The sequence below is a fragment of the Pagrus pagrus genome (assembly GCF_965226575.1).
Source record: "Pagrus pagrus genome assembly, chromosome: 14".
Taxonomy (NCBI): Eukaryota; Metazoa; Chordata; class Actinopteri; order Spariformes; family Sparidae; genus Pagrus; species Pagrus pagrus.
Window position 1 is genome coordinate 13896364 of NC_140198.1, and position 25970 is coordinate 13922333.

The 25970-nt window shown below is 38.5% G+C and overlaps 3 protein-coding genes across 3 annotated transcripts; 1 reads left to right on the forward strand and 2 right to left on the reverse strand.

The window, feature by feature from the left end:
• Positions 1-11473: 11473 nt before the first annotated feature.
• gng3 (guanine nucleotide binding protein (G protein), gamma 3) lies at positions 11474-16822 on the forward strand. The gene is made up of 3 exons (XM_084373814.1): positions 11474-11903; positions 12769-12868; positions 15264-16822. Exons 2-3 carry the CDS (start codon positions 12770-12772, stop codon positions 15390-15392), a joined length of 228 nt encoding a protein of 75 aa, XP_084229940.1. The 5' UTR covers positions 11474-11903; position 12769; the 3' UTR covers positions 15393-16822.
• Positions 16823-16872: 50 nt separating this feature from the next.
• banf1 (barrier to autointegration nuclear assembly factor 1) lies at positions 16873-21714 on the reverse strand. The gene is made up of 3 exons (XM_084373813.1): positions 21606-21714; positions 20333-20497; positions 16873-19079 (listed from the first exon to the last, which is right to left on the reverse strand). The coding sequence occupies exons 2-3, from the start codon at positions 20456-20458 to the stop codon at positions 18933-18935; spliced, it is 273 nt and encodes a 90-aa protein (XP_084229939.1). The 5' UTR covers positions 20459-20497; positions 21606-21714; the 3' UTR covers positions 16873-18932.
• Positions 21715-22506: 792 nt separating this feature from the next.
• Positions 22507-25550, reverse strand: prdx5 (peroxiredoxin 5). The gene is made up of 6 exons (XM_084373233.1): positions 25239-25550; positions 23916-24050; positions 23690-23821; positions 23440-23478; positions 23295-23359; positions 22507-22873 (listed from the first exon to the last, which is right to left on the reverse strand). Exons 1-6 carry the CDS (start codon positions 25332-25334, stop codon positions 22768-22770), a joined length of 573 nt encoding a protein of 190 aa, XP_084229359.1. The 5' UTR covers positions 25335-25550; the 3' UTR covers positions 22507-22767.
• Positions 25551-25970: the final 420 nt, after the last annotated feature.

Genomic DNA, 25970 nt, shown 5'->3' on the forward strand with positions numbered 1-25970 from the left:
GTTTAGTGTTTAGCGTGAAACAGTCCTGTCGTGGTGCACAGACGGATATTTCTTAAATTTAAAGAGCACACGGTGGCTTGATTTATCGGAGACGACACAGTCACAGTAAAGAGGCCACATTTAACATCCTGCTTACTTGTGGGAAACTTTTGTTTTGTAATTCTCAATTTCTTGACTTGCTTACGTTGTTTTAACTTCCTGTGGCAGATTACAAGTTTTGTTTTTACCAGAAAGGGACTGACACCCAAGTACCAATTTGAAAAATGTATGCAGCGTACAATATCTTACCTATGTCATGAAGGCTCTTAAAGCCAAATCTACGTTATATTTATTTTAATACCTTTGTGAAGGAGAGAATAGATGGCGATTTCTTAGCTGATTAGTTGTTACTCCGTTAATGTTCCTTTGCCTTATTGATCTTCTTAACTGTGCCCCTTGTGACTATGCATGTTTATTATGAAGGCTTTGGTTTGATCAGAGAAGGTGACTTGATTCACTGTGAATTCCTCCTTTTGTACGGTTATGGTCGAGGCCTTGAGTCCCAGTTGTAGGTCCCATTCAGCCAATCTGCACAGTTAATCTTCTGGGTCGGCAAAAAACATCACAGGGCATAGGAAAATATAAAATATGGGGCTGTTTAAAAGTATCTTTTTATGACAGTGCAGTTACAAAACTCTACCCACAAGAGGCCCATAAATCAATTATAATGCACAAGGTCAGAGCAGATTGCCTTCTGTGTTGTGCAGCTGATAAAATTGGGGCTATAAACTCCATGAAAACACTATTTGGCTCACAGGCTTTTCAGAGCTTCATAACTTCCTGTTTAAACTGCACGTTATTGTTATTAGTAAATTCTCTTTATGGGAAAAATCAGTGATCAGTGGAGAACTGATGTTTTCCAATCTGTTAGCTAAAGATGAGAGTTATTTTGCACATTTTCTAAGCTGACGCCATACACATTTTTGATAACATGCAGTCATTTATGACTTAAGCATTTGCAACAGAAGAAAATGTTTTGCTACGGTAGAATCAACTGTTAAACTGGGTCAAATATGACGAACGTGTAGAGAATAATTCAGTTCCTTTATGCAATGGGTGAAAGAAGAGGGGACGTCTGTTACTTATCTGCGTGTTTCTCTTTTAAACAATTGGTTGTGCAGTCTGACAGGGACACTGATAGTCCAGGGACAGGCACACATCTGTTATTGATTAAAGATCATGTGACAGACTTTGGGTTAAAGGGTTACTCCACCAGTTTTACACATTAAAGTGTAGTTAGTGCTGCACATGTGAAGAATGTAGCATGAAGCCTTTTGTGGCTCCAGAGGAAGCTGCATGTTGTCTCATAAACTGTCTCCAGTGATGTCACTCAGTGGCTAAGTTGAATTGTGGGTAATGTAGGCACCAGGCTTTGAAGTATTCCACTGGTCGACCTAGTCATTGCACACTAACATGACACAGCTGAACTCTTTCTATACAGTTTTAAAACAAGATTTTAGCCGGATGAACTGATTAGACCTTGGTGGCCAAAAGTCGGTGAGTCTAATTATTCCAAGCATTGTTCTTATTTTTCAAAACCCAGCTTCCTCTGCGGACACAAAAGACTTTATACTACTTTTTATGTGCAAAATTAGTGGAGCTACCCTTTAAAGAGGGAAAGTACAGCGCTTGCTTGTGTCCAGAAAAACCCCAAACAAATTTAAATTACAGAAGTATATGAGACTGAATATAACGTTCAAGCTTTGTTAGTATTTCTTTTAAATTCTTGTGATATTTGAACCCAAGTCGCCCCTTTCCCAGATTTAAACTTAAGAAAATGCCCTGTGACAAGTTTCTACAACCAAAATGCCTTCAGTTAAGCCTTGTGTAGTTTGGTCCTCCAGTGTTGTCCTTGACTTTGTAAAATGATCCTGAATTCTGCTGGTTGGATTTATTTTCTGGCTAAGTGACTTTGATATAGGCTATATATTTTTCTACAGTCAAACTTCTTCATCATGTTGGTTATGCACATACTCTGCAACTGTGTATTTACAGTTTTTTACATGAATCTTTGTTTTGTACGAAAGGCCGTTCAGGCAGAATGACATCTTCCAACTCCGCAGTGACAATAAGGATCTTCAGCCGTGCTTTGCGTTGCAGTATTTCAGTTTCACTGTTATCAGACCTCAGTAAACGTGGGTCCACATCCTGTTTGTACCTCTCGCCTTTATTTCAAGCTGGAGAGACTTCAACCAAACATGCTGTTCACTTCTCCGGTCTCTCCAGCTCAGCTCACAGTAGGCGTAGGATTAACCTTTGAAGAGGGCCTGTTGCTAATGCTCCTTGATTTTTATACAGACTTTATATGCAAAATGGCTGTCGAAGCAATTTCTTTTAAGTCCACGCTGTATGGACTTGCTGTGTCAATGCTGACCTCAGTCGTTTGTACTCACGTCGGAGACACGTCGAAGGAACATTTTCTCTTTAACTCATACAAACCGAAGGGCCAGTGTCTCTGTGAGTGTCAGTGTGTGTACAAATCTTCTGTTGAAAAGAGGAACGTTGTTTCTGTATGTATGATAACTTTTTGAGGACGTTGTATATCCGTGCTTATTTGTGGCAACTTACTTATTCCTGTTTGTATTTTCTTGCTCATTTTAAAAACATTTCCTGTACCAAATATTCAATTGAAGGACACGGATTCAAAGATGACGATGCAATGATTCAAGAAAAAAGCAGATCACCTCCTTCCTTCCTAACAGGGGGTAAGAACTCTTCAGGTATGACTATCATAGTAATGCTGTGCTGTTTCACCCCCACCGTCCTGCCTCCTCCAGAGACCCAAGAACTCATGTTATCTAACCTGTGATGCCCTTCTGTCGCCCTCCTCCTTTTCATGACGGATTGTTTCTCTTGAGCAAATGTAATATTTTCATATTGTAGTAACCGGTCCTTGTATTTAGACAATGTTTTTACCTTCATGCACTGTGACTAATACAATGCTGCTATATCACAAAGACTTTTCTTTTTGTACGTCACGTTTAGCCGATGCAAAGTGGAGAACATCGCTAAAGGTGGCTGATACAAAGTGGGCTCGAATACAGACGCCCGGCTTACATTGTTCCAATTCAATCCAAGCTTCATCGTGCTGCCTCGGCGCAGTGTATTAATCTCAGATTGATTGTGTGCACAACCGTAGGATCTGTAGCTCTTCTCGATGGTCTTCCTCTACAAGCATGATAGAAAGAAAACAGACAGTCAAATGTAGCAGTGAACTGTTTTTACAGGCCCATCTCATCGCTCAGTGTGGTTCATTAAAACTGTGACGTTGCTTTTTCTGCAACAGTATTCATTTTGGTGGAGGGTTTGCCCTTAGTTTGATGCCTGACTCCAGTTACAGTGTAAAAAACATCCAATTAGGAATATGTGACACCAACCTGGACTCTGTTATCACATGACTTCAACACTGTCGAGTAAAATAATTTATTCTGTAACTGAAATATTTGAAGATGCATATTTGTATCACATGTGGCTGTGTATGATTAAAGTGCATGTGTGTACGCAGCAGTGTTGACATGCAGCATATTAAGATTTGCTGAAAATTTGAATTCATAATTGGGGTGAAATCAAACACATTCATGACAGGATTAAACACAGATTTCAGAATATGTCAAATTATTGTTTTAGCCACACTAGCTAAATGGCTCTTGGGATGGCATCGTTTATAAAGTAAAGTCACCTTTTTTAAATTTACACTGTAGGTTGGTCCACTACTTTGCTCCTAATTAAAATATCTCAACAACTGTTGGGTTCCTCGACATTCATGGTTCCCAGATGCTGTATCCTACCAAATTTCATCATCCCCTGACTTTTCCTGCAGCATCACCATGACGTTGGCTTTTCTTTAATTGAAAAAATGTAAAAAACTATTGTGTGGACTGCCAAATAAATTTGGTTCAGATATTCATGGTCCCCAGAAGATGATTTGTAAAAACTTTAATCTTTTTGACTTTTTAAAATGTCTGTTTATCCAGTACTTTGTTGGGTTTTTTTTACCGAATGTCTGCTAAAGTAATACAATTCCTTTGAGCCTCAGCTGTACTTCGTGTTTAGTGCTAATTAGCACATGTTAGCATGCTAACACGCTGAAAGTGAGATGTTAAACACGTGCGTGCTAGCATAATCATTGTGAGCGTGTTAGCATTCTGATTTTAGTCTTCGGCTTAGCACAGCTGTTCTTAAGATGCTGTTTCTGTCAAGTGAATTTACACTGCACATGTTAATATAACTGTGATACAAATCTGAACATTTTAACACACATTCACAACCTGCATTTGTCATGATTGTTTTTTGACAGGTTGAGTAAGCAACAATCTGTAATTCTCTACTGTGCAAAAAAATAAAAATAATAATCTGTTTAAAAATAAAGCAGCACATACAGTATATAGAATATATGTAATTGATCTCATGTTACAATGTGACGACGTCAAGTACTTTTAAAATAGAATTGGTAGACAAAATTAACACTGAACAATAGTAATGCCTATTACAAATCCAGTAATACATGCAAAATTATAAACAGACAGCTGTAGGCTAGAGGAAGATGAATTAGGGGCTTTTTGTGTTGTATATGTTTGTTTTTGAGGTAAACTGTCTGATGTCAAAGCTTACAAGAAAACTGCATTTAAAAAAATGTTTGGACCTGATTTAATTTGCCTCCTTATAAAAAATATATTCTTAGCTTTCATGAGCGTTGGGGCGGCACAAACTTTGAGAATCTTGAGTAGAACTCTGACTTAAAAGTCCTTAAAAAAAAATGCAATGTAGCACAAAATAATATGCAAAAAGTCAAGTGGGGTTATACTGAAATGTGCTTCAGAGAAACTGTAGCTAGCAAAGTCAGCCAGTGTCAAGATTATTATCTCAAATACACACAGGCCTTCCAAGCATCCATGACTTCCCAGAGAGGACTGAAGTGGAGAAGTTTGAAGATCAGAACTAGTTCAAAGGTTTTTGACAGCAGCATCCAGCCAGGATGAAGATGACAAGAAAAGAGATGTGTGGGAACTGATCATTGGTTCAGATGTGACTATACTTTTATTGGCATGACGTCAAACTCCCATCCTGGCAGAACAGTTGTGCAATAGGCGCACACGCTGCATAAAGAGATTCGAAAAACAAGGTCTTTCAGAGGAGTTTGGCTGCTCGACTTCAGTTCAGACACATGCTCCTTCTTCCATCTCTTTCATGTTAGCAGCAGCTCTGAATAATTTGGTTCCTGTGTTGGTGACATGACTGAAGATTTCCCATCAAGTGATTTAATTGCTGTCTTGTCTTCTCTTTTGTTGGTTATAGATGAATATGATAATGTTACCTTAATAGCATCCTAAAGTGTGCAGTACAAAAACCTGATGGCTGGATTGTGAAGTTGTTCTCCATGTTAATTTCTAGTAAACACACTGGAACTGGCTCTTTTAATAAAAAAAAATTTAAAAAAGAAGAGAAATAATCATTTTGGGGAGTTTTCGTTTTTTTTTCTAAGTGAACACAAACGTCCAATAAACAATACAGTTTGATAGGCCGGAGCTCACTGTGCCCACTGATCACCAGCACTCTCTGAATGTAGTCGGGAGTGTCTATTTTTAAAGTATTGAGCCGTTGCATTACCGTCAATATGAACGGCCAATTGCGATTGATGATTCAGATGATCACCCCACCCAGATCTGCTTTGCTCATCATTGCATAAGAGCTGGTTTGGGATTCACAGCTGTGTTAGCGCCCAGGGGGCGGATCGATCAGTGAGAGGTTAAAACAAACTCACTGTCTGCCTCACAATAACTACTGTGAATAAAAAGCATGTGCAGTGCGGAGCAGTACTAGACTGACTGTATGTAACTGTGAGGACCTGGTTTGTTTTTCATAATGTCTCTTTAAAATCCAGTCGCAACTGGTGATCTAGAGTTCTCTGTTTACACCCATTTTCAGTTTTAGCCCAGAGTTACGCCAGAGGTGTTGTTCAAAGGATGGCACTGTCGCTCTGGTACTACTGTGATCCATACTGAATATAATTGGACATTCAGGTGTAAACTTTTCATCTAGCTCCATCATCAGGTCAAAATATGTATTTGTCCAATTGAACGAGCCTAAAATCTACCAAGAATGGTTTATGACCAAATGGTTGCAAAGAAACATTCCCATCAGCCTCAGCTGTACTTTGTGTTTGATGCTAATTAGCTAATGTTAGCATGCTAACGCGCCAAGATGATGAAAATGGTGAATATTTTCTGCTGAAACAAACATTACCTGCTGATGTTATAACTGACATTGTGAGCATGTTAACAAATGAACTCGTCAGCACTAGCAGATAAGAAAATGGAGGGTTGAAACTTGTCCGTTTCCACGCTCCGACACCACACTTTTGCTGTCAGTTAGCCTAACAAATGTAGGTCATAGGTAGCTGTAGCATGTTTGAGTAAGTGAGTTAAAGATATAAGCATGGTTTGTGCACGGCCTAGGAAGGGAAGGCTCTAGAGCGTGTGATGAAAACCATCCAGAACATCACTGATAACCATCTGCCGAGTATCAGTGATACATTAGATGTCTGCACGGAGCCCGAGGAATACTAAAACCAACAACGGCCACCATACGGCCGCCCGACAAGCAATACAGGAGTATCCGCTGCAGTACAACCAGGAAACAGAGAAGCTTCTTTTCTTAAATTACGAGATTTGCTAATCCATCTGTGTTATTTCTGCTTCAGTGAGTAGCAGATATGGACTACCAACGTCATCATGTAATACAATGCTTTGTAAAATCATGAATTAAATCAATCTTTAATATATATATACAACCACTTCAGAGCAGCAGCAAGTACGATATAAGAAAAGTATCACCACCTGGATAACATTTCTTTCAACGTGATAGGAAATCTGTTTGATAAATGTATCTACAAAGGCACAAAATGTCCTCTGAACTCTGGAAACTGCAGCGATGACATTTCCTCCAAAACATATGAGACAAAACCATTTAGTAGTATATAGGAAACAGGTTGCACATTAAATCTGTTGGCAACAATCTACATAATAACATAATATTTTGGCAAGAACGGGAATATAAAAAGAGCTTTTTGATTCACCGAATCAAATATAAAATCATAATTACTGATGTGTTCCTCAGTGGGAATCATCCTGAATGTATCTCAATCAGCAAATCTGCTGTCACCTCCAATGTAGTAAATGATTTTATTCATAAAAAATCTATTTCAAACTGTCATCAGCAGTCCACTGGACAATCAAAGTTCAGGTATTTCACACAATAGCTCAGCCACTGCTCTATAATTACCTGGAGGATATCGCCGCATAGTTATTATAGTGGACGTTTAACTGCTGTTATGGCTGCAAAGGCCATGTTCGATTCTGGAGAACATTTAGATGCAACAGCTGTGTTAAAAAGCCCCCAGTCATCGGACATTAATGCTTAGAGTCAGACGGATAATGCATCGTGCATTTTGCTCTTCAATATCAACACCACAGTTGCTGCTGAGCCTGAAACATTTCCAGCATTTCAGTGTCCGTCAGCCATCGGGTCCAATCATGGAATCAATGGCCCAAATGGGCTGAAATGAAAATCATTTACCGACATTGTTTCAATATTTATTGACATCAAGCCCGAGGCACAGAAGTGCACTATCTGCTGCATGGCTTCAAATCAAAATGTCAACAATGCATTGACAGGGTCACACAAAGGTTTTATTTGAAAGAGCAGTTTGGTTTTTGAGAGGCGGCGATAATCTGACAGCGTTGCACAGGTAGATTACAAGACAGCTTTAAGGTGTGTAAGGTCTGCATTCGAACTTCTCTTTTATTATATGAGACAAATCAAACTTTATAATCACAAAAATGTACCTAATTTAATAATTACTATTTGCATCAGAGACGGAAACTTAGATTTTGAATCAAATGAGAGAGAAATCAAGTGAGAAAACTCAGACTGTCTCAGCTCTGAGGTCCCCAGACTTGAAGGCTCCAGTGCGCCATGACAGTAATTAAGTTCATCTTAATCAAGGATTTTTAATTGAGTCTAAAGAAATGTCATATTTATAGCTTAAGAGATAATTAAACATACGAGGGAGTCAATGGTGGACCTCAAATTATGTTTTTTGGCCAAAACATTGCTGGATTTTTCTTATTTCAGAAAGAAATATAAAGTTTACTTTTCTTGTATCCACAGAAGAAGAAGTTCACAGCTCACTTGTGTGTTGCATTATCATGTACACCGCTAACTGTGAGGTTATTATAATTAAGGCGGCGCATTATGAAATAAGTTATTTGCTGGATGGGGTGCACCCAGACTAATTACAACAGAGCGCAACCTGCAGAGATGAAACAGGGGCTCTCAGGGACCATCTGGTGAGCGTTTTAGACACGGCCCTCACAGCCATGTACTGGTTTGTACCTGCTGTCACTGTTTTTCAGAGTTTGTGCCAGAGCAAGGGGAAAAAAACGGTTCGCAAGGATTAAAACTCCACAAATTACAAGCCATGTTGCCAAGTCCCTGCTGAATTAAAACGAGAATTTAAATAAATATAAATATTTTAATATTTTAATTATGAGTTACCTGAAACCAGTGTAGAGTTTGTGACAGAACCAGTGACAGCAGATAGCTGCTATTCAAAATAACATCCGCTCTGAGATGCTTCCTGGGAGAAATCATTATTATTCTACACTGTTTGTGTATGTATTGTTTATTACACAATCACATCAATAACAAATATAAACCATTGACGTGGTTTATAAGACACTGTAACATAGTTGTAAGCAGAAATAAAGCTATTCTTAATCGGCTTTTAACCTATTTGTCAACATATAACCTCTCCTGTGACATATACACAACTGATGTATTAACAGGAAATAAATGCTCATTAAGACAGTATAATAATATCCATCCATTAATTAATGATGATTTTATTTTAATCATCAATAACCAATTACCAATTTTAAGACACTGACATTTTTTGCATCCAGTTACTTGATTTATATATATATATATATATTGCAGAAATGTTGTACTGTGTTATTAAGCATTCATCAGATATATGGGGATTATAGCTGTTGGCAAATACAATAATAAAAACTACTTTTTATCTGCTTACAACTACAGTATAGTGTGGTAAAGACAATTGTTATATGTTTATAAACTGACTTGCAAAGCTATATAAGGGGGTAAAAGTAAAGAGTTAATTGTAGATTGCATAGCTTGAAAAGCAGTGTAATGGATGACATGATTAGTGGCTACACACCTAAATGTATTGCAGCCATTAATCATTTCACTAATCTCACCTGTGCAGTTCAGTGTATTCCTTCTTACTGGGACACATTTTTCAGGAGACAGAGTCATCTCTAATGTTATTAGTTACACCTGTGTTTTTCCTCCTATGACAAGTAGCTTTTATAAACAGGGCTTCTGAGTTTTAAACATCATCTGACATTAATCACGTTTCTCATATCGGTATATTTCTTTTAAATGTACATGTTTTATTCTAAGAAGTAAGAGTAAGTTAGAGTTCATTAAGCCTTTTTTGTGGTGACATATTCCCGGTAATCGGTTGATCTGGTCAAACCACCAAGAAATAGTCATAAGATAAAAGCTGCCAATCTTTATGTGGCACTTGTTTATTTTCCCTGAAATGCTTATTTACTGCGCAAACCTTATCCCGACATTTCACTATCACTTAAATGTCATGGTTTGAGTTTGTTGTTCACTCTCCTCATGTGTCATGTTTTTCATGCTTTTCATTTCCACCCTTTGTCCTTTTCCTGCCTTTTTTCCTGTTCATCTGTCTTTCATTTGTTAATTAGTCCTTAGTGTTTTTCTCTTTGTCAGTTCATCTGTTTTCGTTGTGTGTCTCCTGAATTCCTGTTGTTTCCCCACATCAGCTTTGTGTTTCTCGTGTACCTGCCTGTTTTCCCACACCACGATTTGGTTTGTACCTCCTGCATTTTGACTGTTGGATTTTGTATTGTTTGGATCGTCTTTATGTGAATAAAGCTTGCTTTCTGTTCAATTAGCTGCCTGTCTGTGTGGGTTCCCTTTTTGTCTAAAATATAACATAAAATGAAGAGAATTCATTTCTGAGAATGAATTTACTCCAGAGAAATGGTGAGATTTCACCACCATGTTTCTGTAAACAACTCTTTACTCTTTACCTCAAAAGCAGCTGGGGGTTCACATATCTCCCAGCTGGTTCATTAGGAGCCGCCTTGTGGTCTTTGCAGATCAGTGATGCATTCAAACCTGCCAGCATCATCCAGCAGATGGAGTCCTTCAACTGAAGCTGCAGCTTAAAAATCCAAATAAACTGCTGCTCACTCTATCCTCCTGAAGTTCATCTGCAATACCTGACAGACATCAGCATGAATTCATTACAATTTTATGTAGGTAAGTAATTTCATTTGCACTGCATGTGTAAATAGATGCAAGTTTTTGTTGGTTTCTTTTTGTTTTACATCTTGTGAGTGAAATTTGTGGGAGTTACAATCAACCTTGAATAAACAATATTAATGAAGAGCAGACTTACATATAATAACTGGTAAGCTGTGGTGAGATCAGCTACATCCAACAATACAGAATTATACACACACACAAAAGAAAATAATGAATGCATGAAAGAAAGAAATATATACATAATATGTGTTTAAGGGACTTACCAACTACCTCATTAAACGTTTTGTTATGTGACTATAAGATAAAAGATAAAAATAAATAAATCCTGCTTTGAGTGTGTAAAGACTTCTCAACCACCAAACACAAAGCCACAACAACGCAATTAAACATTTTCTTTCATTTTATGTACGACGGCAAGCACGAAGGACAAACTAGCAAGAACGCCAAACTGCCTCCTCGCTACCAGAGATAGTAAAATAACAAGATAGGCCACTGCCGGAAAAGTGACGTGAGGGAGATAATCGTAGCGCCATTAGCTTAGCAAAGATGGCGTCGGGCGGTTACCAGTCCGTCTGCTCGAGTTCTCTTTGAATTACCACGACGTAGAAGATGTATCAGATTCACTGCGATGTACTTTTGTAAAATAACATCTAAAGTGACAAATTATAAACACAACGCTCTGCTTTTCACTCAAACAGCGTTACGACCTAGAAATAACGGTTGTGTCCGTTGTGCTAATGGAGCTCTTTCCTCCACAGGGTCTCTGATCTGAGAGGCTACATGAATACATGCACTCTGCTTTTCCTACACAGACGTTTCGTCTTTCTTTTATTATTCTTATATGTAAATCAGGCTGTCCTTTCATCTATAGCACACACAGAGTCCCTTTTAAATAGAAGCATTCATGTAACAATTTGAACTGTGATGTAAACCACTACACTAGACTGCAGCAGTCCCCATAGCAACAGAGGAGAGGGTGGGCATCATCACAAAAGGCACAGAGATGACACGTAATGATCCAGGCCTGTTGAGTTCACATGACAAGCTGTATACCATCTTGTAGCACTAAAAACCCAAAACCACACACCACATGAGACCATCCTGCTCCATGTCAGAGATTGAAACCAAAGACATTCCAGTTGGCCCCAATTTCCCAGGAACAGATATGGTACGATCCACCCTCATAAGAAGACCTTCACAAATGGCCTCCCCCTCCCTCCGTCTGGCAGATACCACTCACCACCGAGGGGGTGATCCTATCCATCCACCACAAATCTAGTGCTCATTGTGGCAGAATTGCAGTGCACTGGACTGTACAGAGCAGGGTACCATCCAGGCTGTTGTCTGTGAGGGGTGGGGTCCGGCTACACTGATACCACCAAACACAGGCTGACAGAGGGACACAGAGAGGCAGACAAATTGAGAAAAAGAGAGAGAGAAGAGAGGGGGGAAGATTGCACCTGAAGAGGAATATTATACGGGTAAGGAGAAAAGGGGGTTGATGGAGGGAGAGGGGAAAAGACAATGGGGAAAGGTCCAGAATGGTTCAAGTAGATTCGCTCCTTTGCTGTTTTTTTTCCTTCCTGTTGACAATCCATCCTGTTTGATTCCCTTTCCATCTGTGACACATTTATTCTCAGTCATGTGCATATTTATTCATTATTTCAACAGCGTGTGTGTGGCTGCAGTGCTTATTTCATTCTCCATTTGATATTTCTGTGGTTATTCGTGCTCGTGGTGGGAGAGTCTGTGGGCCACGGTGGATAAATCTGACCATTTGGCCCAGTTTACAGGTCTCCTTTGCGTTTGATGAAATATACATGCTTTTGTTGCCATATAAGATGACATAATATAGCAGCTGTGCCAGTTCTATGACACAATATTGACAGATATATATACTTCATAGCTGGAGACTGACTGGTTTCATGCTTGCTTTCTTTGCAGCCAAAATGTATAAATAGGCAATGAAATACTATGTTTTTCAGCACAGGTATTATCATATTTTACATAATAGAGCTATACGATGTATTTGTCTTAAAACCCTTAGTTGACACATGTAGTTCATTTGATCAACCACATATAATGGTGTATTAAAAGGCTAATTTTGCTATTAAGAAACCTTAGTGTGTGTTTCAATCATAACTGCAACCTACAAGTGTTATTTCTGCATTCTTAATTGTTTTAGAAATACATCTTATTATGCTTTTCTGGATCAATTATTGCTTGGGATTTAAAATATACATTTTCACTTTTTGCATTCATTAAATTTTTTGCATTTTTTAAAGGAAACTCATTTTTTTGAGTTTCAAATCCATGTAGCTTAAACACTGCTCTGTTTGTGACTAGCATGAAAGGAGACACCCCAGTGAACAGCACCATGAGCGTCGGCCAAGCCAGGAAGTTGGTGGAACAACTGAAGATAGAGGCTAGTTTCTGCAGGATAAAGGTAAGACAATCTGTCACCTCACAGTCAGATATGAAGCTTGATAGTGTGATAAACTAAAACACACCGGGATGCAAAGGGGGAAATAGACTGATGAATTTGACTTGCTGAAAAGGTAAAACAAAATAATAAAATGCAGATTTTTAAATAAAAGTCCAGATATTATGCTGTCCAACACTGAAATTGTACTGTATGTAATGTTCCTGTGCTACAGTAGGTCATAATATTGTAACCACATTAGATTCAAATGATAAATACACAAACTAAACTTGCCCTAAGATTAAAAAAGACAGTCTGACTTGCATTTGATCCTCTTTTGTACATGTAAAGCCTCACATCAAAGTTAAAAGGACAGCACTGAAGCGTTTTGACAAACTTTCATTAAAGACATTGGTTTGAAGAGGAAGAAAAGCACCGGTGACCTTCTCAAATACACTTCAAGTCAATGCTGCTCCTTGGAGAGTTTCCAAATGGTGTTGGTGTCTGTCATGTTCCTTATGGCAACAAAAACACCTGTGAGGCACCCTCCTCTTTCAGAAGAACAATCTGTCAGTGTAACATTAAGTAAGGGACAAACATGTATAATGCTGATAACCATGTTTTAGGGACCATTTTTCAGATGCTGTCACCTCTGATTAAGTAAATTTAAGTTACAGTATTTTCTTCTATTTACTCCAAGACTCTGCTCTGATTGTCAGCCTTTTAAAACTGATCATCCATCAGTGAAATCCAAACAGAAGTGACAATACATATTAGGGTATTTAATGTGAACCTTGTAATCATTTTAGATAGAAACCCACACTGCAAAATTTAGAGGCATCCTGGGACTGAATGAGGATTTAATCCACCGTTGAATTTGGCAATGAAAACTGTACGAATTGTAGTAAATCCCAGTATTTCTGTACTGATTCCTATACTTTACTATACCTAGACTCTTTTTTTCTACTGATATTGATTCTGTATTATTACATTGTCTATTTTTGTGCTTACTGCCTTATCATGATGCCTTTGTTACTGCATTCTTCAAGTGAATCAATACATTTCAACTGCTCGCCTTGTTGGTATTATACCCATTTACATTTTCTATGTCCAGACACATTTAACACACACAATTTTTCCTAGATTTCATAGAGAAACATTTGAAACATTCAATTTTTAGTTTTTGACTGATATTGCTAAGTCTTCATTTGCTAAATTTGAGCTCAAGTGTTCAGACTAACGTTTAAAACCCAAGACTGAATACAATGATCTGGTGAAAGATTGTAAATGGGGACTGTCATTCTTATGAAATGGTATTTATATAGACTACACACTGCAAACAATGACATGTGACAATGACTTTTGTGGCTTCAGAGGAAGCTGCATGTAATCTGATAAATCTACATTACCCACATTGCATTGTGGGTAATGTAGATTCTAGGTTTTTAAAAAACATACCATTGGACTCATTATAGACAGTTTAAAAACTAATTATCAAAATCAATGCAGCACAACCAGATATCAACTTTTTTAATTGCACTTATTCTTCTTCCTTTTCTAAACCTGGTGCCTACATTGCCCACAATGCAACCTAGCTACTGAGTGACATCACTGTAGGAACTCGGTCTGATCTGCAGCTTTCTCTGGAGCCACAAGACTTTATACTACTTTTTTCACATATGCAGTTGTACTCACCAAGACACCTTAAAGTTTTCAATTTGTAAGAATTGGCCAGCTGTTCAAAGAGTAACAGCTAACTGCTGCTAGCTGTAGCTGCCATTAGCTAGTTAGCCGTGCATCTATTGATTCGGACTGGGAGCTCAGAGTGTTGGTGTTTATAAGTAAGCAGGGGAGTTTTGGACTGGGAGGGGCCAGGGCTAGCTGGCTAGCATGCTAACTTCAGTAGATGTCTCTGCAGCACAATACACACAATGTAAAAAACTTAATTCTTCACATTCTGCTGATAACTTTAGTTCATTTTTTTAAACTAAAATTCTTACATATTGCCCCTTTAATGTGTATAATTGGTGGTGTTACCCTTTAAGAGGCTGGAAGTGTCAAATGCTTGACATTTTTGCTTGAAAATGACTCAAAAAATTTATCGATAATACAAGTTGGCATTTAATCGATTAATCGACTAAGCAGCTCGACATGAGACCACATATACAAGTGAGATGAGGGTTTCTAATATGTGAAAATATGTAGGATTATCCAGACTGAGAGGGAAACAGTTGGCAGTTAAATATTACATACGTTTCCTCTCTTACTTCTTGTGGCCTCTAAATGCACCACAACCTCTGACCAGAGACCAATAGATAAAGAAAAATCAAAGTGCGAATAATCATTTTGACTGTTATTACTATTATTGTTTGTTGAAATGCTCCTGAGCCACCCGAAATCTGACCACCCTCTTCTCCAGGTTTCAAAGGCAGCAGCCGACCTGATGGCGTACTGCGACGCACACTCCTGTGACGACCCCCTGATCACCCCCGTGCCCACCTCAGAGAACCCTTTCAGGGAGAAGAAATTCTTCTGCGCTCTGCTTTGAGACCAATCAGGGATTGTTGTGATTAAAAAGTACAACTGTACAGTATGTACATGTATGTACAGTGTGTACATGTACTTCCAATCTAAATAAGACATCAATGTACTATAGTAACCTTGCATAAAAGCTGCCGATGTACAGTACATAAAATCAACATCTGTCTCGGTGTTAGAGGGGAAGAACAAAAACAAGAATTTGAAACAAAACCTACACAGTCAATCAATAAAGAGTTATCGCTATTGAAAAGATAAGACATTTTAAAAATAGCTATCATCTGGTTGAAAACACAGACATTTCATGCTCGTATATATTTACAGGTAACTGCCGAAAAAGGAAACAGTCTGAGCAGTAAGTGTCTTAACAGTCACAGGAACAGATTCTCTAGCATTTGTTGCGTTGAACTAATCCCCACATGAGGTCTTTGGATCATGGTGGTGCTACAGGTCGAAGATGAGGCTCTGATCAGGTCAGTTCTCATATATATTGATCATGCGTATGAAATCTGAAGAAAAGACAAGCCTATGTTAGGTAATAACTGAGTTTCCATTTGGTGGCTACTTGTATTCGGAGGTAATAACACTCTTCTTCAGATTAATACTTGACTTGTGTTTCCTGTTTTGGCAGTTACTTGCATCTAAAGACAACAGCTGTTTGAGTGGATTATTATCATATTTATTTTAAGGTTTTATGAAGAGTTTAGCATTTTTGCTCATTTCTATACTGTTGCTGTAGTGTGGATGTGGACGTGTGTGTGTTTGCATAGGTGCTACTGTGAAACTTAAGCAACAATTCTGAGCATTTGGTCACCGTCAGATATAGATTTTATAGTTCAATATAGCACACAGACCCAAAAAAGAACATTCCAGGGTTATGGACATTCAATATATGATGTAAGCCATTAAAGCAAAATCAGCTAATCAGTTACTATGAGTCTGTCACGTGAACAATTTTCTATTTCTTTAAGGCAAAAAATAAATACAGCAGTTATAATGTACTTTTAAAGACAGGTGTGCGTCGTCATTTTAACCTATCAGGTCCGAGAGGTTCTCCAGAGCAGAGAGGTCTGGAAAATGTAAGGAAACACCTGACGTTTCTACTTATTCATGTGACGTGAGGACAGATTATGACGGACTAAAGATTTCACTTCCTTCGTGGTTATTTCAGCATTAACAGTACAGACAGTGGTTTACTTCTGTTAAATCATATCCTCGCACACAAAAAAAAAAAAGAAAACTGATCTCATTTTGGAGTTCCCTCAGACATGATCACCGTGGCAACTTCTCAAATAAACTTTTGGGAACCCCCTGCTCTGGATCATTTCAAAAATTAACACATGTATTTTCAATATCTTGCAAATGTCAAATTTGGAGCGTTGGCAAGAAAGTAACCATGAAATATCAGGCATTGAAATAAAATCTCCTGTTATCAAACGGTTTCTGTCGTTGTGATTTTATTCATCAATGTATAAAAGAAAACACTCATGTCCAAATCTGACACGTTGCCCTTTATTTGATTGTTTTGATAATAACAGCAATATAAAAACTGAAGCGATTTCACAGTCAAATGCAAACACATCAGCCAGTGTTTTTTTAAAAAAGCATACAGCGTGGACATGCACTACTGCAGATCATATAGCTCATCTGACTGGATCAAATGTTTAACATGCATTAAGGCATCTCATGTTTAGAAAGACAGTCAAACATAACATGAAGCTCCATTATAACGATGTGGGCTTAAAATCTGACGAGTTAACATTTCTCGTTTAGAGGTAATTAAAAGACCAAGTCCAGCATGTGACTGGATGGGTTTTGAATCTGGACAATATATTGATATTGTACCATTGTCGTGATGTTTCTTCTTCTGGTTTTAAAGGCTGCATTACAGTTAAGTGATGTAATGTTTTCCAACTTACCAGCCTGTTCTGCTTGTTGGTCATAAATATATTATTTGATTTTGATGCCCAGTCCTAGCATTTATTAAATGTTTTTGAGGAGATTTCAAAATATTGAGTTTTATCATTTATCGCCACATAGCCTAAAATTCCAGCCCTACATTTTAGATTTTGTGCAGAATAAGAAACAAGATCAACTTCTATTGAAGCTTCAAATACATACAATCATAAGAGCACAGCAGATCATCTACCTTAGCCTCTTTACTTTTAATGAGCGAACAAACAGGGTGCCGATTGATTAACTGTATCATGATTATTGGTTTTGATGATCCTGACACTGTTCGATCAAAACAGCACTCCCAGCACTTCAACATGCGTGTTTGCTGCCAACAAAATTAGCAGTATTGTCTGGCTTGTAAATTACTTCTTAAATGTAAAGGCTGCAGCCTACTCATCAGCAATAGACGGACACGATTTCTGACAGTGTTCGAGTTTGTTGCATGGGCATCTTTATTTATACATAGTACATCTCCATCTTCAGGTTCCATCAAGGTTTTAGCAGACCAGATGTTGGTGTCTGGCCATGCTGCCTCAACATTTTCAGGATCACAAGTTAAACGTTTTTGTAATAAAAACACATCCCCGCCAAGACCGTCACATCACCACCGGTTTAAGGTTTAGCATTTGTAATCCCACCCTCTGCAAGACACTTCAGACAATCCACCTCTCCAAGAAATCGTTTAAACATCGTTTGTGGATAGAACATGATACTAAGCTCTGATATGATGTGCGAGTTAAAAAAAAACACATCTTACATCAACTTTCAAATGGGTTTAAAAACAGGAAAATGGGGCAAAAGGCCTAAGAATTGAAGGTGAGTACAAACATTAGTATGGACTGTGCTGCTAAGTCATCACACTATGTAGAAATCAAAATGTGTCTGAATGTTTAAACATAGAACAAACAAGCCATGTGAAGCTTAGAAAGATAAAATCTTACATGACCAACAACGGATGAACCATACATTTAAAATTCAACATGCAGCACTCCAATCGTCTTGGGTAAACATTAGTACTAAATTGAGCAGCTCTTTTTTCCAAAATTGGAACCTAACATTCAGTCTATGAACTTTTCTCACTGCAGACATGTTGACTTGTCAAAACACAGATGTATTAATGTTAATAAAGGCGGTTACATTAAGGTGTACCAGTGTAGCTCAGTGATGAGACTTACTGGTAAACCGTAACGGAAAGAAGCCATTAATCTTATTAGATACACTTGTGACTTTACTGCTATGACAAGCCAAAATGCCTTTTGACAATTCAAAGACAAACAGATCTGTCACATGTTCTAATTATCCATCCAAACTACCATTTTAATGGCAATATAAAGAATGACAAGTAGTTCTAGACTAACAGTCTCCAACTGTCTCTAAGGCCATGAGATGGGTGTGTGTGAGTCCTTTTAGGGGGTCAAAGGATTTCAGAAATACATTTACAGCTTTAAGTATAATTTAAAAACAAGCCGACTTCAATAAAACTCAGTGTGTACAGTGTCAGTTCACATATATGGTGTAGCTGAATTGTATCAATATGACTGAAGAGGTAATGTACAGTTTGGACTTCACACGTAGAAAACAATGACTGATTGCTTTATAGGAAGGCGTCACACCATTCTCTAAGACAGCCGTAGCAGTCACCTTGTTGCTTGGAATTTGCCAGGCAAGCTTCCTTCAGCCAGTCCCGGAAAAGCTCTTCATCTTTCTTTAGCACCAGGAACTGCCCGAGGACGACATACGCCTGTGGAGGGAGAGATAAACACAACACAGGAAGTCAAATTAAGACAGGTGCGATAGGATTTTCCACATCCACGACCCTGTTGTCAAGTAGCAGATGTCTAATTTTATTGCCAATGTTTGTTTCAGTCATTCATCCATGTTACATGCTACAGTACGTTAGCACAAAGCCTAGTTTTGATTCAGTCCCATTTGTCTCGTTAAAGCTCCTGCATTATAATGTTAATACAAACTCAACACTTCCACTATAAAATTAAAGCCCTCTAGTGTTTCAGCAGCCAAAGAGACATCATTTGAAGACTCTAAAACATTGGCAGGAATGTGTTGTGTTAAACTAACTGACATGCAGGGTTCCCATCCATACTTCAAATGTGGCTGCTGCCATCTTTTCTCATGCTGCACTAGACCAAAGTCTTTTTTTATTTAATATTTTTAGGTTAAATTTTAGAAGAAGAAAAGTTAAGTTGAGTGGTTGTTGTGAGAAATAAAAACATGATGCATCATGTTCATCCTGATGTATTGTGGTGTGCCGCTACACTGTCATTAATGGGGTCTTGTGTTCCAGCATCACTGGTCAGGTCCAGTATTTGTCTTCATATTTTAACTGTTTGAAAATGTTTTCATCAGCCCAACCCTATAAATCAGTTTGAGGCGAGTATTGCTTTACAGCTTGATAGTGATAACCACATAAACAGACAATTGGTGCCAAACAGCACAATGAGAATAAATCTTAAGCAGGACATTTCACATTAACAAATGTCAGAAAGGCTCAAATGACACATAGATAGATCTGATGTAGCTAACTGGATCACAGGAAAAACTACATAATTAAAAAAGTAGGGAGCTGTCCACCACATTGTAGAATGTAATGCAGTTTTTCTTGTTGCATTAGCTGTAAGAAGAAGCCAGTTTTTCTTGTGGGTGCCATGCTATGAGTAATTTAAAAGAACAACAAATAACCTGTCAATGAGGTTATGCTTGCTTTGAATCCAACCAGACTGCAAGTCTAATAATAACCTATTATGTTAACATGAGTTGAAAGTCAACACAGCAAAGACTTCATACTGGTTCTTACTCAAAGCCACATTAACAGCTGCTTTTATACAATGCATTTTCTGCCAATTTGTATTAGAAATTTGTTTTACCACAGCAGCAAAGATAAGCACCCTCTATTGACAGAGCATTTTACATGTTTGTCGACGCATACCAAATGTATTAATACTGTTTTAAAAGGGTTAAAGAATAAAATCAAATCACCTTGTCAAAACCTTTCTCCTCCAGTCTTTTGCCAAGGGCCTCTCCAATGCCAGCAAGAGCCATCACGGGCTTCTCGCCCATGGGCTCGGCCACGAAATCTTTATGTTTTTGGGATGTTGACGACATGGCTGCTTTGTAGGCACTCAAAGATCACCAGCTGTGGAACTGCAACACAGAGACCACAATGGACATTTTTAAAAAAAAGTCAAATTCATACTAAAGGGGAAATGTGACACAATCATTGAAACTTTCCCAATCACTTTATTTTTAGCACATTTTTTCCAGGAATACATTTCCGACTCCCTTTCAGCTGAATGTTGTCATCCACATTTCCCTGCAAGCAGTCATTTGGAAAGTTAACATAAACGAAAATGAAACTTAGTTACCTTGAGCCCACATACACTTAATATTTTTTACCTAGTGAAGGTCTGCAAAGTTTGTTCGCAAACAATCTTCACATTACTTCAGATGCCAAGTATGTTTGGTTTATTGTAATAAAAGTGGAGGACAACAAAGGAGTAGGAAAATAACGAACAATGAAAACCATTATTAGAAAAGGCAGTAATGAAACTGCCCTGTTATTCTACAGTACATACTACGCCTGTGCATATTTCAGTATTAAAAACATCTAAATATGGAAGAGTTAGGCTCTGGTCACTGGTCACAATCAAAGTGGTTGTAAAAATGTGTAGATAACAGACATGACAACAGTAACGCTAGCCAACACTGCAACAATAGCGTGTTTTTATTGGTATCAAGTTCCCTCGACAGAGATCCTGATGATGCAAACAGGTTGGCACTGCAAAAGGCTTGCTGCAACTAATGTTTCTTGCTCTTGTCCAGTATCTAAACACTCTCACATCCAAACTACTCGCAATATCTTCCGATGTTAAATTGCGCGCGCAACGCATTCCAGCGCTACTTAGCTTTAGCATAACGAGCTAACGTTCACTAGCTTTTAACTGCGTAACGGTTTGTTTCCCTGCTAGCCGCCACTGCGCGTAGGCACGGGTGTGTGCTTTTTTAAAATATGACATGGTCCTGAAACAATCCTCCTCGTAATGCAGTCGACTAAGTTAGCGCTGTTGAGCTACAGTGAAACATTAGCTATTAGCTTTGAATTCAGGCGCGTTCAAATTAACGCTCACATAGATAACGGGACATCGCTAATAACTCTGAACTGCTTCTTACTGTATCGTGCTACTCTTTTGCTTGTGGCATATTTTAGCTACTGGCCTCCACATAACGCTATTGTGCCTGAGTATTAACTTACCTCTTAATGTTCTGTATAAACCGTGTATCACCGTAGTTCGCTCAACAGTCGTCTACTTTCTGTTTCTGTCCAGGCACCGGCGACCACAATGCAATGCGCTGGCTTCTTGCGTCCTTACGTCACGGATTTTTTCTAAGGCATTTTGGCCCTGATCATTGATTCACAGGATAAACGGGCTTGCAACATCACAATCAGCGTTTTTGCCCAAGTATGTGTACACATACAAGGAATTTGAATTTTTAAGTTGCTCTCAATATTACACACAGTTCAAAGAACAATTTCCATGAAGGTAGATAGACATACAGCTTTAAACAAGGACACCAAAGCTGAACAAAGATGGGTAAAATAAACATTTAAGTGTAATGTACATACAAGTTGTGACAAGAATGCAATAATGCAAGGGTGCAGAGTGCTAGGGCACTGGCAGCAATTAATGGTTTCCTCACATTTTTCAATTTTAGATAGCTTAATATTGCTATCATGGTCTAACATGACTGATGTGTGAAAATTAGTATGATTGACATTATATATGCCTCTCAGAACCACAGACCTACCACATGTCCTTGTAGATCAGTGACATTAAGATAAATCCAATTATCTAAACTTGGTTTCAACGCAAACTTCTGTGCATATGTGGTGCCAAATCTCAAAAATCCATGGTGGTGACTAATGATTATAGCAATGCGTTTTTAAAAATAGGATTTTGCTGGTGAAGAACCTATTAAACCCTTATTTAAAAATTGTTCAGATAGCAAATATAGTCTTCTTTCTTACATATTTATATCCTATTCATGCTCACCTTCAGAAAAAAGAAAAAAAAAGTCTTGTTTATGCTGTTATGTGGGATATTTTATTAACACACACCAAATAACTTACTATGAGCAATACAGGAAAAAAGTGATTAGCGCTTTCAGGGTGAACTTTATTTACTCACATGTAACAGTATACAGAGGATGGTGCGTGTTGATTTGGAGTGCAATTTATGTCAAAGTTGTGCGCATTAATTACTTTCCAGCTCTGTATTTGACATTTGCATCCACGTGACATTTGCATCCGTCTTTGGGTAAAGGATGAAGCGCTTGTAAAGGTTGGGACAGGGCTCTGTTAGTGCAACAGTTGCAGTAATACAGTGCTTGGAGTTTTTACTAAACTCTAAATAACACTACAGGTCAGACAGAATACTGGACGCCAGGCTGCAGGTCAGCCCAGTGCCGTCAGGCTCCACATTGATCTTCTTCACAACACCATCTTCCACCAACATCGAATATCTGAAACACAAGATGAAGAACACACTGTTTCACTGCTATAAACATCAAATGTACAAAAAGGATCCAGACTACAATGCTACTGCTTTAAAGATTGATTGAATAAAAGATTTATTTTGGAGCATGATCCAGATCATTAAGTTAGCCCCTTGAATAAAAATTAAAACTGAAATTAAATAACACAGTGAATCGATTTGGGACTGAAATGAAAGGAGAGAAAATATATCATGAATACTAGATAAAGTCTTTGTGGTTTTCTAAGTAATAAAGTTAATATCACGCACCATTATAAATCCAATGATTGATTTCCAATACAGTGACTAGGTTTACACTGGCTTTAACTGATCATTTAAAAAAAGATTTTAAAAAACACATTAATTTGATTTGTTACTTGCAAGGCTGAAAAAGGCTCAACAATCATTACCTCTTGGATCGCTTGTTCCCAAGTACCTGCACAATCTGATCACTGTCAAGTAACAGGTCAACTGCCTAAGAGGCGGAAAAAAAGACAGATGAGTAAACATAGTAACATTAGATATAACTTAAATATCCCAGACATTTAGTTTTACCTTTGTGAAAGCTCCAGTGGGATCAGCCAGCATCCGAACCTGAAGGAGAAAGAAGCAGCAAGGTCAACTTTTATTAATGTCAGAAATATTTTAGTGCATCTCTTTTTAGTATGCTTAATCTGCTGTATCATCAACCTCTTTATTTTTAAACAACGCAACCATAAGGAATCTGACACCCTAAACTGACTTTACAAGATATTACTTAAATTCATGTCTAGCAAATTTTGAGTATTAACTACATAGTCCATACCTTGCCATCTGTTCCATGCTCTTTTCCCCAGGCAGCCATGACAAACGCGTCATTGACAGAAATGCAGGCGACCTCCTGTATTCCTTTACCCTTCAAGTCCCCAGCCTGCTCCACAAAACCTGGGAGGTGAGTCTGAAAGTAATACGAGAATTACAACGTCAGCTGATGCAAAGATGATTGTGCAAACTGCAAAAAAAAGAAAAAGAGATGACGGCGTGGAGTCAACCTTGGAACAACCAGGTGTAAAGGCTCCAGGTACAGCAAAGAGGACTCCCTTCTTCCCCTTGAAGAGCTGATCCATAGACACCTTATTTCCTGGCTCCCCCTCCTGGACCTCCACTGCAGGGAGTTGTTCACCAACCTGGTGGGGATTGAGAAGACAGTGAACAAGAAAGTAGACAAACAGTCACAGCATACAAAGTATTTATGTACAGGATAGACTAGTGATGTACACTTTTCCTGAAGACATCCTTTTTCTGGTTTGAACTACTAACTCTGCATGCACACAAGAGTACTTTTATTACAGACATCGACACAGAGATGATTTTTTTGTATTTGCATTGTCACTTTATGGCTGAAGCTTCTTGTGGAAAGCAGACCGATGTTTACATTCATTTTATTATGTATAGACACACATCTGCTTTGATGGATAGGAAAAGTGTGCACAAACAGAAAGAAAGTTCAAACAAGCACCAATTATTTCCACATTCACTCAACCTAATCACCACGGGGATTATTTAAACACACCAGTCTCTAATTAAGCCTCTCAGGAGAGCAGAGCCTGGTGGTTCAGTGAAACATGTAGAGCAAATAATTGAAATTTTAATTGTTGCTTGAGCTGGTGGCCACTGGGGGGCGACAAACCACCGCGTACAGATGCAGGTCACTCGTTAAAATGGCCGAATGCCTAAAATTAAGCCTGACATTGACGGACTATAAAGTGACATACTTTAAATCACACTCATTGCATGAACTGCTTTAAAGCCAGCGATGACAAATACATAATACACAATACAATAAGCGTGGACTCTGATAGATATGTGCATTGGCAGCTGGGTGGCACACTTTAAAGTTAGCTGCAAGTTAATCCCAAATTACAAGTCATCGCTTTACTTGCACATTTATGCACTGACGCAATATTAAACAAAGTCTCAACGCATGTCTTAATTACAAAAAGGTGTTTAATACGGTGTGATATTTTTCGAAGTGACTGTGTAGCTTTATGATAAATAAATATATAAATATATAAATAAATAATATGGCGCTGATCCAGTCAGACGACAGACAGGTAGCTTCTTGCATTGACAGTTTGCATATGATGCGTTCAAATCAAGTCCAGCACAAACAAAACCACCTCAGTCATAGATTAACAGCTGTCGTGGCGACACGGGTGATGAGGGATAGCTAGCACGGTGAGCTACACGGATCGATGCTTACGATGTAGCAAATGTAGCCATTTCTGTGTAAAATATAAGTACAACCTCACGTCTTTGCACGAGCTGTGTAGCACACACGCAGCTAACGCAAGCTAAACGCGTGCGAGTCTCACCTGAATCGGCATCCTGGCGATGGGAGAAGTGTGGAGCAGCCGGACGTACTGGACAACACGGGTGTTCCTGATGAGAGAGCCTGTAATGGTCAGCATCGTGGCTCGCTATTTAAGTTGCTAGCTAGCTAGCTAGCTGCGTGCTAAGTAATATCTTACAGTAATGTTAGCTCTGTGGGATATGGTGTGTGCCGCGTCCTGCGTCTCCGCTCTCAAACACGCCTCGACCTGAAACTTACTGTAACTCTACCTGACACTGCTGTCCCGCATCGACTTTGAGCTGCTGGGACTCACTGAACCCGAGCTACCAGATTTGGGCCTGCTAAATCTTTATTTACTGCGCCATCTGCTAGCAAGAAGCCATATGTCTAAAGTGGTGTTTGTCAACTTGAGTTACAACGTTGTTTTTACTGATTTATATGAAAGCAGCAGATGGAAACACGACAGTCGTGGTAAAGAAAATGGACTTTACAAAGCATCTGTCTGTCTGTCTGTCTGTCTGTCCACTTTATTAAACATTAAAGGTGCACTATGTAGATTTGGGGAAGACATTTAAATCACAATAGAAACCCCCCTTCTTTTATGCCGAAACAAACTACATAAACAAACACAATTTTATACTGTTTTACTTTGATTATAATTGGCGGAGTCCGCCAAGTGGAGAGAAAGCGTCAACTCAAAAGCAGTGTTAAAGGTGCATCATTCAGTTTTGGGTAAGACAGTTTGATTGAAAGA

Excerpts from the sequence above, each read along its gene's own strand:
- banf1 (XM_084373813.1), bottom strand. The coding sequence starts at position 20,458 with ATGTCGTCAACATCCCAAAAACATAAAGATTTCGTGGCCGAGCCCATG. Across the intron at positions 19,080-20,332 it reads AGGAGAAAGGTTTTGACAAG|GCGTATGTCGTCCTCGGGCA; the intron begins GTGATTTGATTT and ends CTCCCTCCACAG.
- prdx5 (XM_084373233.1), bottom strand. The coding sequence starts at position 25,334 with ATGCTGACCATTACAGGCTCTCTCATCAGGAACACCCGTGTTGTCCAG. Across the intron at positions 23,479-23,689 it reads AGCATGGAACAGATGGCAAG|GTTCGGATGCTGGCTGATCC; the intron begins GTATGGACTATG and ends TTTCTCCTTCAG. Across the intron at positions 23,360-23,439 it reads CCACTGGAGCTTTCACAAAG|GCAGTTGACCTGTTACTTGA; the intron begins GTAAAACTAAAT and ends TCCGCCTCTTAG.
- gng3 (XM_084373814.1), top strand. The coding sequence starts at position 12,770 with ATGAAAGGAGACACCCCAGTGAACAGCACCATGAGCGTCGGCCAAGCC. Across the intron at positions 12,869-15,263 it reads CTAGTTTCTGCAGGATAAAG|GTTTCAAAGGCAGCAGCCGA; the intron begins GTAAGACAATCT and ends CCTCTTCTCCAG.